At 30.3% G+C, this 16268-nt stretch overlaps 2 protein-coding genes across 2 annotated transcripts in view; both read right to left on the bottom strand.

Annotated features, from left to right (window-relative positions):
- LOC111635492 (60S ribosomal protein L31) overlaps positions 1-536 on the bottom strand; it is a 9118-nt gene extending 8582 nt beyond the window's left edge. Inside the window, exon 1 of the mRNA XM_023380464.1 lies at positions 406-536. Within this exon, the coding sequence (XP_023236232.1) occupies positions 406-503 (98 nt within the window). The 5' untranslated portion in view covers positions 504-536. The remainder of the gene's footprint in view (positions 1-405) is intronic.
- A 4878-nt stretch (positions 537-5414) lies between these two features.
- LOC111635488 (60S ribosomal protein L31-like) overlaps positions 5415-16268 on the bottom strand; it is a 14496-nt gene continuing 3642 nt past the window's right edge. Inside the window, exons 2-4 of the mRNA XM_023380456.1 lie at positions 10819-10916; positions 8870-8995; positions 5415-5568 (exon numbers count right to left, since the gene is read on the bottom strand). Coding sequence (XP_023236224.1) covers positions 5430-5568; positions 8870-8995; positions 10819-10916 — 363 coding nt within the window. The 3' untranslated portion in view covers positions 5415-5429. The remainder of the gene's footprint in view (positions 5569-8869; positions 8996-10818; positions 10917-16268) is intronic.

Here is a 16268-nt window from a genome sequence, read left to right as displayed (position 1 = left end):
AAATTATTTATAATTATTAATATTAATAAGAGATGGCGCCTAACGCTTACCTCTAGTACCAAATTGATTACGTAATTTATTTAATAATTAGCATAAAACTAGCCCGATAGATTTTCGGCAGTCTGTTGGTTGTAAACTATAGATTGTAAAGCATTCAGTCATAATGCATGTTTATGGTTCATAACTTTCATAGAATGCAGTTCTTCTAAAAGAAAAAAGCTACCCATTATGAATACCCCTTTAAAGGGATTTAAGCCATTAAAAATTAACATATTTACAAGTTTATAACATTTTCATTAAATTAACAGAAAATATGCTTTATTCTACTACATCTATTATAATTCAAAATAAATCATTGAATTTAATTAAAAACATTATGATTTTCAATTAGTTTTTTATACTTACATGCCATGAAGTCTTTTATGAACATGAATTGTATATTCTCTTGTAACAACTTCACTTAAAGCTGACTTTCCCTTCTTCTCTCCTTTTGGCTTTGCCATCTAAAATAAATTTAGTAACATTAATAATAAATAAATAAATATCAATTGTTATTAAATTATTGTCTATGTTTCTTTATAAAATAACAAATGAGAATGAAATAACAAATGAAAATTAAAATCTTCAAAAATTTCTGAAAAAGTAATGATGTAGCAAAAGTTAAGATTTCTAAAAAATATTTTGAATTATATTAGAATCACGAGTTTTTGTTCAATTAAAGCTATTCTTTCATTAATGTTTTATTATTATTAAGGGCTATATTTGTATGAATGTGTAAGTTTTTTCTTTAAATGATATGATGAAATCTTGATGTAAACATTTGTGTCTATGTAGATCAAATTAAGGTTGTCCAATAATGTATAATTTATGTGCATTTACATTTTTTACTGTATACTATACAGATTTTAGGACTAAATAAATTCTAAGTTCTGTTGGGTTTGGCCAATAAGTCTGTTTTCTTTTATGTGAAAATAAAAGACAATTTTTTTTGTAGAAAATAAAATTTTATTCACTAACATAATGACTAACTTTTGCCATCTGTCAGAGAGCTTCATAATACCTTGTTCAAAAAACTTCTTGTTTTTCCAGTGAAAAACTGTTCCAAATGCTATTTTACACTGTCATTGGAAATAAAGTAAGTGCTGTTCGTTTGAAGAATTTTGCAGGAAGCAAAACAAGTAGTAATCAGAAGGGGCAAGGTCAGATGAATATGGAGAATGAGGTATGACATTCCAGTGAAGCTCCAACAATTTTTGCTGGGTTTGACATACATAGCCAGGCATTATTGCAGTAGAAGATTCCCTTGCAACTCACTAATTCTGAATACTTCTCCTAAGTCACTGAATTTAACTTGTCCAGCTGACCACAGTATACTTCAGAATTGATTGTTTTCTTTTTCAGAAGCAGCTTATAAAACAAAACACTCTTCCAATCCCACAAAACTGAGAGCATGATTTTGTTTGGATGACATTCAGTTTCTGAAGTGGTTTAAGGCAGTTTGCAGAACTTCCCTCACAATCTTCTGCACTTGATGTTGATATAGACCAGTGTTTCTCAACCTCTAACGAATCGTTGCCCCCTTCAATAAAACTGTTACGTAGTAGCGCCCCCTTTACTTCAAAATTCTGATGCTAAGGGCCAAATCCGCACTGCATTGAGTAGACTAGTGATTAGTATAATGTTATTTATTTAATTATTGTACAATATAACAAATAAAATATCTAATTATTCTTAATATAATGCTTTACTATATTGCCCAGAAAATTGTTTTTGCCCCCAAATATAAATTGTTACTAATCGCCCCCTGAACATGGAAAAACGCCCACATGGGGGTGATATCGCCCCTGTTGAGAAACACTGATATAGACAATCCAATTTTTGTCCCCAACACCATTTGCTTCAGAAATGGGTCACTTTCCTCATGCTTTTTGAGTGAATTGCAGATGGAAATGTGAGTGATGTGATTGGCTTCACTAAGTTCACATGGAGCCCAAACATCAAGCTTGAAGACGTATCTAAGTTGATGCAGATGATTTTCCACACTTGATTTCAATATTTGAATAATACCTGCAATCCCCGTGTTGCATGGTGTGGATTACTGTCGACTAATTCTTTTATTTGATCTCAACTGGCCAACCTGATCATGGTGCATCTTGAATGAAAAAATCTCTGGAAAAAAATCTTGCAAACCATTTCTGGCACACATGTTCTTTCACAGCATCTTTACTGTACATATCCCACACTTTTTGAAGGTTTACACCGCATGTTAACCTTTTTTAAAAATAAAGCATAGTGTGTTGATAATGTACATTTTGTTCACTTATCTTTTGAATACTGACAAATATACAAAACAAAACTAATTATCAAGCTTTATTTTTGACAAGTGTCAGTCAAATGTCACTCGTCAATCAGATGTTTTCAAGGTTAATACTAATAATTGCTTTCAGAGCATCTAAAACTCTATCAGCAAAATCCACAAAGATGTATGGGCCAACCCAATATTTTTTCCAAATGATCTACAGACTGTTTCCACTATCTGTGAATTAATTTTATTTTTGTACATGTATAGTGTATGTGAAAAAATCACTGCCATCCAATTACATATGAGCATGCAAAATTCAACTATTTTAAATTTGAACTGTAACTATCCACATTCTTTCAAAGGCCCACAAATAAACATGTTTTTGTGTTGCCATGAAAACATTTTTTAAATTCTCAAAATCCTTTGAATTGAATTAAAATGATTGTAAATGTTATATTTATTAATTCAAAACATTAAATTTAAATCTTTCAAAAAACTATGTTAATATGATGTTTAATTAAATATAAGTGAGATAATTTCTTGTGATTATCTGGTCAAATTTCTGCATTTGAAGAATATACAGAAAATATTCCACTACATTGAGTTTTGTTCAACCAACAGTATGAACAAAACAGCAAAAACAAATGCTAAATTGCTAATAAAGTATGTACAACAGTTTGGATTCTACACATTTAAAGCAGACAAAAAGTTTCTTTATTGTAATGCATGCCACAAAAGCATTGCTAAAAAAATGATTTCAAGTGTCTCAGCATATAATATTCTTACATCAGTGCAACAAGCGTGAAAATGCACCAAAACAACAATTAATCACAGATAAGTTCTGGTAGCATTGAAACTAACTTTATAATAGAGTTCATGATATCAGTTGAGAACAAAACATTAATATCAACTTTGACACTCAATCTTCAATTAGTTAATTACTTCATAAAGGCATTTACCCATTTCTTGTCATTTGTACTGAACTAAAAACAAAATTTACAATTACTTTAGACTAGTGACATAACTATAAAGTGAAGGAAACTAGGTTAATCTAGTCATACTCAAACATCTTGTAAACAATTGAATACTGTATATACAGATAAATTCAAAAATGATATTAGATAGCATAGTTATAAATTTTATTGAACGTGTAATTTTATTTGTAACTGACTTGATTGTGCACCCACATGAAACATTCTGATATGTTTTGTTATGTCATATTTTCAAATTCTGCATGCCATCTCACTTATTGTTGCATATTTATCTCCTCCCATCTAAAAAGTATGACATAACAGAGTAAGATTTGCTTGCAGACAGATGTATGTATTCATCTCAACCTAAAAATTTGGTGTCTATCACTGGCTTTTTCAATATGCATAATGCATATTTCAGGAATTTTTACATGCACACACTGTAATTTTAAAAGCATATAAATCTGGCCCTTAGTAATTAAGATAATTTCATCAAAATCAAACTTCATAAACAGATGAAAATCATCAATATCATCTTTTTATTTTAAATTGTATTAAACAAATTTATGATAAAATACTGAACTCTTGTATATTCCTTTATTTAGTAATCTGATAAATAAAATACCCGAGAAAATATTTAGAGGGAAAAATAAAAACCAGTTTATAAAACAAAATCTATAGAAACATATAGCATCACAGTACACACTAATCAAAACAAATTTTGTTTATTACATTGCTAAATGTTCTGGCCAATAACAAGATAAATTCAGATTTTTAAAAAACAATACATACTACACAGTTTAATATAAACATCAACGTTAATATATGTATTTGTAATATTTTTTACTTTTTTATACACAACTCCACTATTGTAACATTGTAAAACATCAATCTTCTACACATGCTCCCCTACTTACAAACAGGTTAGGTTTCTGAGGTTTTGTCTTAAGTTGAAAACTAATCTAGAAAATACAGTAAGACCCTGCTTAATGTGGGAGATGCATTCCTAGACAACAAAGCGCTAAGCAAAACAACGTTAAACGAGGCCATTTTAACATAGAGTAAATAGGGATAGGAGAATTTTACTTTAATTTTAAGTTATTTTTATATTAATTGTATAATAATACATGTTAAATAACACATAAACGTATGCATGCAGAAATGTAAAGTTCATTTTTTGTGATGAAGGTCCTGGCTTTTCTGAAATTCTTGTTTTTTGTGATAAATTGTGAAGTTTCATTTGTCACTTTTTTCTTTCCTTAAGCAAATGTCAGTAGAAGATTGCATCCAAAACTCCTCATTTCACTTTTGCACTCCTTTCAAAATCTGGATCATCTGCTACAATATGATCAACAATTTCAGTTATCTTACCAAACTTTTACTAAGGAAATCTGTAGAAAAATTTTTTTGGGTTCTTCGTTTTCAGAATTCTATTTTCCAGTTCCACATGAATTCCATGTTCTGCCAGTTCTTAAAGGTCGTCGTTGGTAAGGCTGTCACTCCTCAATATATCCTAGTCCTGCTATATCGATTAGGTTGAGTTTGGTCAACCTAATGATACAGCAATAGGCTCTTCTCATTGAGAATTCTTGGATACCTTCAGCCATAACTTCTTCCACACTTCGTTCATGCATTTATCAGTTAATTCTTGACAAGCAAAGTTGATATTTCTTATGGCATCTATGATGTTATATTTTTTCCAAAATTGCACAAAACAAACATAGATTTAGGGAAAGTACAGCATTATGACAAACTGCCACCTTTTGCTGATTGGTTTGTGTTCACAAATAATTGTATCATATATGAATCAATGAAAGGCCGTGATAATTTAAATAAGTGTAAATTTTGACCTTTTTTTAGGCTTCGAGCAGACTGCTTTATATTGAATCAGCATTAAGCAAGGTCTTACTGTACATTTGAATACAGAATATGGTAATCCTATATTGTNAATGAACAAAAATATATTTTTGTTCATTTTATATATAAAAATATCACAAAAACTATTTTTTATTTTCTAACTGATGAGGCCAGAAAAACTAAATAGCATCTCACTGACACACTATATGCATACATACTGTACAGTAAATGTACGAGGTGTAGGCATATATAAATGAAACATGTTATTTTTTGATAATATAATAGTTCCCCATTGTATATCAACATAAGAGCAAATCATTATTACCTTTAAAGCTTGCTACAGGAACATGAGTAACAAGTGTGTACAACTTATGAGGAGAGTCTTCATCTTCATTCCTTTTTCTTGATAGGCGTACTCTTACTCGGTATGGAACATTTCTAAGATAAAATTTACATAAAATTTCTTTGTATTTTATCATTTTAGATATTGTAATAGAGAAATAAATGAGCATGTAAATATATAGCACAAGAAAATTATCATTCATTATAATTCAACAAAATATTTCATTACAAATCAGTTTCAAATAAACTAATTACAGTAGAGCGTCGTTTATCCAAATCAATTGGGGGCTGGGGTTGTTCAGATAACTTATTTTTCGGATAACTGATTATGTACGAAAAAATATCCCATGTTGAAAATTTTCTCCGTTGCATGTCACTTTGCGTTGAATTTTCGTCGATGTTAAGCCTAATGTAAACTTTTCAAAATAATAATCGTGGCTATTGTATCGTTAAAATTATTTCTTTATTTTTTACAAGCAAAATAAATATATTGAAAAATATAAAACCAAAAAAATTATACTTTAGAAGTTAATCTAGTATCAAAAACGTTTGATTCAGCACAACACACAGTCTTCAGAAAAACACCACACAAAAGTGCCAGTGCTGCCAGGTAAAAGATACATCAACCAAAAAAAAAAAATATTGGAGTAGCCCAAGATATAGCCAAAAATTGCAGTGCCACAGCAATAGCGAAAATTTAAATTTGCCGACTGGAATTCTTTCGGATAACCGACACTCTACTTTTATTAAACTTGAAAAACGTAAGAGACTTTCACACACTCGATAACTTTATTTATACAATCTATAGAAAAACAGTTATTAATGGCATTAACCAAACATTTTGTATGTTGAATATAATACAGTACTGGCATTAATTCTGGACATTTTTTGTAACTGGCATTAATTCAAGACATTTTTATTTGTATCCTCAGAAAAATGCTTTCTTAATATGTAAACTGTCAATTTAATCTTACATTTATGCATTTTAATTCAACATATTAGATATTATAACAAGTTTAACAAGTTAGAAAGTGTAATAATTATTCCCCTTCAAAAATTTGAAGAAACTTTTAAATTATCCTCCAGTAATTCATAGTTTTCTTTAAAAACTACAAAATCACCATTATATTTTTTAACGATTAACATTTTTCTGTATATTGTTTAATTTGGCATTTATTAAATTATGTATTTTTCTCAACAAATAAAATGATCTCTAGTTATTGAAGAATTTTTTAAACTTTTATATATTATGAAGGATCAAAGAAGTGTCCTTAAAAAGAGTGATGTACAGTACAATGCAGAATTATGAACATTGTTCTCTTGATGTAAAGTTTTTTTCATAATCTATTAATTTGGTAAATTAAAACTCGTTAAATATTTACTTACGTACGAAATATTTATGGTATATAATACTAAACTACAGTAAGACCCTGCTTAACTTAATGCTGTTTTGGTATTAGGAGATAGTATTGGAATTCCCTGAGATTGCATGCAGCATTGGGATCCCCTGAATGCATGTTTGCTGCGTCACAGTTGATTTAAGATCGGTCATCAACTTTATTGTGTGTATAAAGATATAAGCATATTATTTTATCCTCACTTCCTCAGCGGTTTACTTACAATCAAATACCAGAACACTTGCTGAGCTTACTGTACTTTAATGTTCAAATGCTTTCAGCCTATTCTTATAGGCCATCTTCAGGAAATTATCATTCCATAAACGAACATAAAGCTTTCAAACACTTGTAAAATTTAAAGTTCTATATATTTTATTGTGATAAATACGGCACTTTTTAGTTTTTAAAATGGGTGATTGCAAAGAAAAAGAAAGTAAAGTGACAAGAAAATGCATTTTGCTGGAAACTAAAATGCAGGTGAATGGCAATCTGATATTGGCACTGCATTAAATTTGTCAACTTCAACAATACGAACAATTTTAAAAAGTAAAGAAAAAATCATATCATCAGCAACTACAACTACGACGACTTCCCCCGTAACAAAAATTACACATACCAGAAGCAATGTGTTTTAGGAACTGGAAAAACGACTTTCCATCTGGATTGATGATGAAGTTGAATACAATATGCCATTAAGTCAAGCAATTATAATGGAAAAAGCGAGAACAATTTTTAACCATATTCAGAATGAAAAAGGCGACGAGTGAAAATTTCATACCTAGTCGTGAGTGGTTTAATCAATTTAAAAACAGAAACAATCTTCATAACATACAGGTTACTGGAGAAGCAGTGGAGACACAAAAGCAGCTGCAGCATTTCCAGCAATCATTGAATGAGGGAATTATCCTACTGAATTAGTTTTCAATGTTGATGAAATGGGCCTTTTCTGGAAGAGAATGCCAAAATTTACATTTTTATCCAGTGAAGAAAAGATAGCACCAGGATTTAAAGCTAAAAGATTGCTTAACACTGGATGGTAACGCTAATGGAGACTTTAAAACCATTGCTTGTTTATCATTCCAAAACCCCAAGAGTAATAAGGATTTCAAAATCATCTTTACCAGTAATTTGGGAGTCCAGTAAAAGATCTTGGATTGCTATGAAAATTTTCCAAAATTGGTTTACTGAACATCTTTGTCTGTTAAACACTACTGTGAATTTAAAAAACTGGAACTGAAAGCTCTACTTTTGATCGATAATGCTCCAAGCCATCCAATGCATTTGTCTGACTTAACGACATGCATTCCAGTAGAAGTGATTTTCCTGCCGCCAAACACAACTTCATTAATCCAACCAATGGATCAAGGCATAATATCAAATTTTAAAGCTTATTATGTGCGGCAGACATTCCGACAACTGATTGATAAAATAGATGGAGCAGATAAACAATCCATTAAAGATTTCTGGAAAAACTATATCATGGATGCTGTAGACAACATCAATCTTTCCTGGAATGAGGTGACTGAGAAATGTTTGAAAGGAGCATGGAAGAATGTGGCCAGAGCTAAGCAAGGATGTTGACACATTGTTGATGTCGACGAAATTGTCAAGCTAGTTAATGAAACAGGGTTATTGCAAGTTACAACTGGAGAAATTTTTTCCAACGATGATCTTAAAGAATTAGTAGAGTAGAACAACAGGTGCATGAAGATGATGAAATTAGTGTTTCTGAAGATGAGGAACAAAAGGAACTTTCAACGGAACTTTCAACAAAAGGAACTTTAAATTTCAAATAAACTTAATTTTTAAAATTAAGTTTATTTGAAATTTAATCCATTTATAAGGTACTAATATATGTTCAAATTTTATGGTATTAAAGCGATATAATTTTGTATATTGTTGCATTTGTTGATTTAAATGCCATTAAGTGTTAAATTTTACTAGCTTTGTTAAAAATGTACGATGATTTGTAGAATACTGATATTACATTAAAAACTTACCTTACACCTTTTGACCAAACAAATTTATTCAATCTTGTGTCAATTCGAACATCAGGTGTGCCCATTTGTTTCTCAGCAAATTTTCTGATTTCTTTAATTGCTCGAGGAGCTCTTTTCTTGAAGCCACTAAAAGTTAGGAACTAGATTAAAATTCAATCATAAAACAAAACATTATATTTAAAAAATCATATTTAGATTACTAAGACTTCAAGATATCATTGAAGTTATCTCCATATTATTACAAAGTTGTAAATCATTATAATCACATCATAAAATAATTTTTAACATAACTCTCATGCAATATTTTTTAAGACTTATCTTTTGTTTTCTTTTAAATTCTAATGGTGAGGGTAATATATAATCATCATTTGAGTGTACAGTATAAGATACAATATTTTGTAGTATCTCATCTATGCTGATAAAAATAGTTATCCACTCATTTCCATCATATTCACATTGATTAGTTATTTTCATTTCTCATGTTACTCTTTGTTGTTAAAACAAGTTCATTGCTTTTATTCTTAAATATTCTATTGTATTACCTTGCCACTCAAGTAAGACATTCTTGCTCAACTGATAAAGCCTAGAAATGTTTACTGATGTGACAACAGATCAAAATTGATAAATGACTTGACTTTAAATTGACTCTGCTCGTCTTCCTCAATGAGGTTATTAATATAGCAGATTGTTGTAAGCATGTGATAAAAATGCCTCATGTTGTTTCTGCAACAATACATTGTAGTATGTCAATAATGCTGAAACATGTGGTGATCAGTATTTTAGCAGTCCAAGCACAAATTTTGCATCATGGCATTTTTTTAAATGCTAGAATGCACTGTGGCTCTTTATAAACAGCTATGATATAAAAATTTCTTATTGAGACTGCTTCTGTAAAGTCACATGTTCTAGTTTCTTTCCTGTTCATTGAGCATTTTCAATCTTTGAGCCCAACATTTATATAATTTTAAAATAACTATCATAGGCCTGTTAAAAACATTAAATTGAATAGTAAAACATAAGACAGCAAGTCAGTGACCATTTAACAAATTCTAATTAAAATCTAATTCTAATTAAGTTTAAAATCTGGCGATGTGACAATCTAAAAATTCACAAAAATAAACTGGGATAAAATGCTTCAGAATTTCATCATGTGACTTTCTGCCTATTTGCAAAATTTATTTGATAATTTGTTAATAATGTTCCGATTCTGATTTATTTTCAAAAATGTATTTAACTGTTGATTTCACACTTTAAAGAATTTTTCATTACTACTCAAAAAACAATTACAACCTATAGGGGGTAGTCATAATAAGATATTTTCTCACTTCTAGAGAAACTACATTCTATGAAAGCTATAAACTGTGAATATGAATTCTGAAAGAACAGTTTACAATCCTTATTTCACCTTTGTCAGATTGCTTTATTGATTGGCATCATTTTTTGCGGAAGTTTTTCTGTCACTTTTAAATCACAAAACAATTTTGGTTTCTCTACAAGCAAATTTCAATAATCAGTAAACAATGTCCTGAGAAAGTTTTCTGTTAAGCCATTGAACCTGTATTAATGCAAATGAAAATGGAAAAAGCAAGACTTCCATAATTTTCAAAAAAGCTTCAAAACACAATACAAAAAGAAGACAGACTGTAAATACCCCCAATCAAATAATATAAGCAAAATAAACTATAGATTGTAAAGCATTCAGTCATAATGCATGTTTATGGTTCATAACTTTCATAGAATGCAGTTCTTCTAAAAGAAAAAAGCTACCCATTATGAATACCCCTTTAAAGGGATTTAAGCCATTAAAAATTAACATATTTACAAGTTTATAACATTTTCATTAAATTAACAGAAAATATGCTTTATTCTACTACATCTATTATAATTCAAAATAAATCATTGAATTTAATTAAAAACATTATGATTTTCAATTAGTTTTTTATACTTACATGCCATGAAGTCTTTTATGAACATGAATTGTATATTCTCTTGTAACAACTTCACTTAAAGCTGACTTTCCCTTCTTCTCTCCTTTTGGCTTTGCCATCTAAAATAAATTTAGTAACATTAATAATAAATAAATAAATATCAATTGTTATTAAATTATTGTCTATGTTTCTTTATAAAATAACAAATGAGAATGAAATAACAAATGAAAATTAAAATCTTCAAAAATTTCTGAAAAAGTAATGATGTAGCAAAAGTTAAGATTTCTAAAAAATATTTTGAATTATATTAGAATCACGAGTTTTTGTTCAATTAAAGCTATTCTTTCATTAATGTTTTATTATTATTAAGGGCTATATTTGTATGAATGTGTAAGTTTTTTCTTTAAATGATATGATGAAATCTTGATGTAAACATTTGTGTCTATGTAGATCAAATTAAGGTTGTCCAATAATGTATAATTTATGTGCATTTACATTTTTTACTGTATACTATACAGATTTTAGGACTAAATAAATTCTAAGTTCTGTTGGGTTTGGCCAATAAGTCTGTTTTCTTTTATGTGAAAATAAAAGACAATTTTTTTTGTAGAAAATAAAATTTTATTCACTAACATAATGACTAACTTTTGCCATCTGTCAGAGAGCTTCATAATACCTTGTTCAAAAAACTTATTGTTTTTCCAGTGAAAAACTGTTCCAAATGCTATTTTACACTGTCATTGGAAATAAAGTAAGTGCTGTTCGTTTGAAGAATTTTGCAGGAAGCAAAACAAGTAGTAATCAGAAGGGGCAAGGTCAGATGAATATGGAGAATGAGGTATGACATTCCAGTGAAGCTCCAACAATTTTTGCTGGGTTTGACATACATAGCCAGGCATTATTGCAGTAGAAGATTCCCTTGCAACTCACTAATTCTGAATACTTCTCCTAAGTCACTGAATTTAACTTGTCCAGCTGACCACAGTATACTTCAGAATTGATTGTTTTCTTTTTCAGAAGCAGCTTATAAAACAAAACACTCTTCCAATCCCACAAAACTGAGAGCATGATTTTGTTTGGATGACATTCAGTTTCTGAAGTGGTTTAAGGCAGTTTGCAGAACTTCCCTCACAATCTTCTGCACTTGATGTTGATATAGACCAGTGTTTCTCAACCTCTAACGAATCGTTGCCCCCTTCAATAAAACTGTTACGTAGTAGCGCCCCCTTTACTTCAAAATTCTGATGCTAAGGGCCAAATCCGCACTGCATTGAGTAGACTAGTGATTAGTATAATGTTATTTATTTAATTATTGTACAATATAACAAATAAAATATCTAATTATTCTTAATATAATGCTTTACTATATTGCCCAGAAAATTGTTTTTGCCCCCAAATATAAATTGTTACTAATCGCCGCCTGAACATGGAAAAACGCCCACATGGGGGTGATATCGCCCCTGTTGAGAAACACTGATATAGACAATCCAATTTTTGTCCCCAACACCATTTGCTTCAGAAATGGGTCACTTTCCTCATGCTTTTTGAGTGAATTGCAGATGGAAATGTGAGTGATGTGATTGGCTTCACTAAGTTCACATGGAGCCCAAACATCAAGCTTGAAGACGTATCTAAGTTGATGCAGATGATTTTCCACACTTGATTTCAATATTTGAATAATACCTGCAATCCCCGTGTTGCATGGTGTGGATTACTGTCGACTAATTCTTTTATTTGATCTCAACTGGCCAACCTGATCATGGTGCATCTTGAATGAAAAAATCTCTGGAAAAAAATCTTGCAAACCATTTCTGGCACACATGTTCTTTCACAGCATCTTTACTGTACATATCCCACACTTTTTGAAGGTTTACACCGCATGTTAACCTTTTTTAAAAATAAAGCATAGTGTGTTGATAATGTACATTTTGTTCACTTATCTTTTGAATACTGACAAATATACAAAACAAAACTAATTATCAAGCTTTATTTTTGACAAGTGTCAGTCAAATGTCACTCGTCAATCAGATGTTTTCAAGGTTAATACTAATAATTGCTTTCAGAGCATCTAAAACTCTATCAGCAAAATCCACAAAGATGTATGGGCCAACCCAATATTTTTTCCAAATGATCTACAGACTGTTTCCACTATCTGTGAATTAATTTTATTTTTGTACATGTATAGTGTATGTGAAAAAATCACTGCCATCCAATTACATATGAGCATGCAAAATTCAACTATTTTAAATTTGAACTGTAACTATCCACATTCTTTCAAAGGCCCACAAATAAACATGTTTTTGTGTTGCCATGAAAACATTTTTTAAATTCTCAAAATCCTTTGAATTGAATTAAAATGATTGTAAATGTTATATTTATTAATTCAAAACATTAAATTTAAATCTTTCAAAAAACTATGTTAATATGATGTTTAATTAAATATAAGTGAGATAATTTCTTGTGATTATCTGGTCAAATTTCTGCATTTGAAGAATATACAGAAAATATTCCACTACATTGAGTTTTGTTCAACCAACAGTATGAACAAAACAGCAAAAACAAATGCTAAATTGCTAATAAAGTATGTACAACAGTTTGGATTCTACACATTTAAAGCAGACAAAAAGTTTCTTTATTGTAATGCATGCCACAAAAGCATTGCTAAAAAAATGATTTCAAGTGTCTCAGCATATAATATTCTTACATCAGTGCAACAAGCGTGAAAATGCACCAAAACAACAATTAATCACAGATAAGTTCTGGTAGCATTGAAACTAACTTTATAATAGAGTTCATGATATCAGTTGAGAACAAAACATTAATATCAACTTTGACACTCAATCTTCAATTAGTTAATTACTTCATAAAGGCATTTACCCATTTCTTGTCATTTGTACTGAACTAAAAACAAAATTTACAATTACTTTAGACTAGTGACATAACTATAAAGTGAAGGAAACTAGGTTAATCTAGTCATACTCAAACATCTTGTAAACAATTGAATACTGTATATACAGATAAATTCAAAAATGATATTAGATAGCATAGTTATAAATTTTATTGAACGTGTAATTTTATTTGTAACTGACTTGATTGTGCACCCACATGAAACATTCTGATATGTTTTGTTATGTCATATTTTCAAATTCTGCATGCCATCTCACTTATTGTTGCATATTTATCTCCTCCCATCTAAAAAGTATGACATAACAGAGTAAGATTTGCTTGCAGACAGATGTATGTATTCATCTCAACCTAAAAATTTGGTGTCTATTACTGGCTTTTTCAATATGCATAATGCATATTTCAGGAATTTTTACATGCACACACTGTAATTTTAAAAGCATATAAATCTGGCCCTTAGTAATTAAGATAATTTCATCAAAATCAAACTTCATAAACAGATGAAAATCATCAATATCATCTTTTTATTTTAAATTGTATTAAACAAATTTATGATAAAATACTGAACTCTTGTATATTCCTTTATTTAGTAATCTGATAAATAAAATACCCGAGAAAATATTTAGAGGGAAAAATAAAAACCAGTTTATAAAACAAAATCTATAGAAACATATAGCATCACAGTACACACTAATCAAAACAAATTTTGTTTATTACATTGCTAAATGTTCTGGCCAATAACAAGATAAATTCAGATTTTTAAAAAACAATACATACTACACAGTTTAATATAAACATCAACGTTAATATATGTATTTGTAATATTTTTTACTTTTTTATACACAACTCCACTATTGTAACATTGTAAAACATCAATCTTCTACACATGCTCCCCTACTTACAAACAGGTTAGGTTTCTGAGGTTTTGTCTTAAGTTGAAAACTAATCTAGAAAATACAGTAAGACCCTGCTTAATGTGGGAGATGCATTCCTAGACAACAAAGCGCTAAGCAAAACAACGTTAAACGAGGCCATTTTAACATAGAGTAAATAGGGATAGGAGAATTTTACTTTAATTTTAAGTTATTTTTATATTAATTGTATAATAATACATGTTAAATAACACATAAACGTATGCATGCAGAAATGTAAAGTTCATTTTTTGTGATGAAGGTCCTGGCTTTTCTGAAATTCTTGTTTTTTGTGATAAATTGTGAAGTTTCATTTGTCACTTTTTTCTTTCCTTAAGCAAATGTCAGTAGAAGATTGCATCCAAAACTCCTCATTTCACTTTTGCACTCCTTTCAAAATCTGGATCATCTGCTACAATATGATCAACAATTTCAGTTATCTTACCAAACTTTTACTAAGGAAATCTGTAGAAAAATTTTTTTGGGTTCTTCGTTTTCAGAATTCTATTTTCCAGTTCCACATGAATTCCATGTTCTGCCAGTTCTTAAAGGTCGTCGTTGGTAAGGCTGTCACTCCTCAATATATCCTAGTCCTGCTATATCGATTAGGTTGAGTTTGGTCAACCTAATGATACAGCAATAGGCTCTTCTCATTGAGAATTCTTGGATACCTTCAGCCATAACTTCTTCCACACTTCGTTCATGCATTTATCAGTTAATTCTTGACAAGCAAAGTTGATATTTCTTATGGCATCTATGATGTTATATTTTTTCCAAAATTGCACAAAACAAACATAGATTTAGGGAAAGTACAGCATTATGACAAACTGCCACCTTTTGCTGATTGGTTTGTGTTCACAAATAATTGTATCATATATGAATCAATGAAAGGCCGTGATAATTTAAATAAGTGTAAATTTTGACCTTTTTTTAGGCTTCGAGCAGACTGCTTTATATTGAATCAGCATTAAGCAAGGTCTTACTGTACATTTGAATACAGAATATGGTAATCCTATATTGTTAGTGTTTGAGGTCTGTTCGAAAAAGACTGGACTTTTGTCATAACATGCAAACCATTGCAGCAATTGAGCTCCAGCAAGTAGTGCCACATAGTAGCAAACTTCGATAACATAACACCTCTTGTGCATCATACTACATACTCTGACTAGTTAGTGATCTACAGCTATTGAAGTGAACACACGCAGTTACTGCTCTGCAAAGATGAAAGACTTAAAGCAAAGTTTCACACAAACATGTTGCTTCTTAAAGACCAGCAAACCTTTAACTGAAACATTGGCTTTGCTTCAGCAGGCCTGAGGAGGACTGTATGTTTTAAAATGGGGCAAAACATCAATTGAGAAAGATTCAAGATTAAAACAGGGGTGCACAACCTGCGGCCCGCGGGCCACATACGGCCCCCTATCAATGTTTATGCGGCCCGCGGACGGTACAGGCCAAATCCCTTCTTTCGAAGTTTCTAAGTGTAGAACTTTTTCCCTTTCACAAAGTCATTAGCACCCAACTGTTTTATGACTTTCCCTGAGGTGAGAAATGGGGGATTGTTCTATAAATAAGTCTATTTTTAGCTAACACTTTCTGCTTTAGATATCGAATATTTTAAAATGATGTTAGAACGTCATTTCCGATGTTATCGGG

The sequence above is a fragment of the Centruroides sculpturatus genome, unplaced genomic scaffold, assembly GCF_000671375.1.
Source record: "Centruroides sculpturatus isolate CEXI.00-Female unplaced genomic scaffold, Cexi_2.0 scaffold845, whole genome shotgun sequence".
Classification (NCBI taxonomy): Eukaryota; Metazoa; Arthropoda; class Arachnida; order Scorpiones; family Buthidae; genus Centruroides; species Centruroides sculpturatus.
The sequence above is the reverse complement of the archived record's forward strand: the minus strand, read 5'-3'. Positions and strand labels throughout refer to the sequence as shown.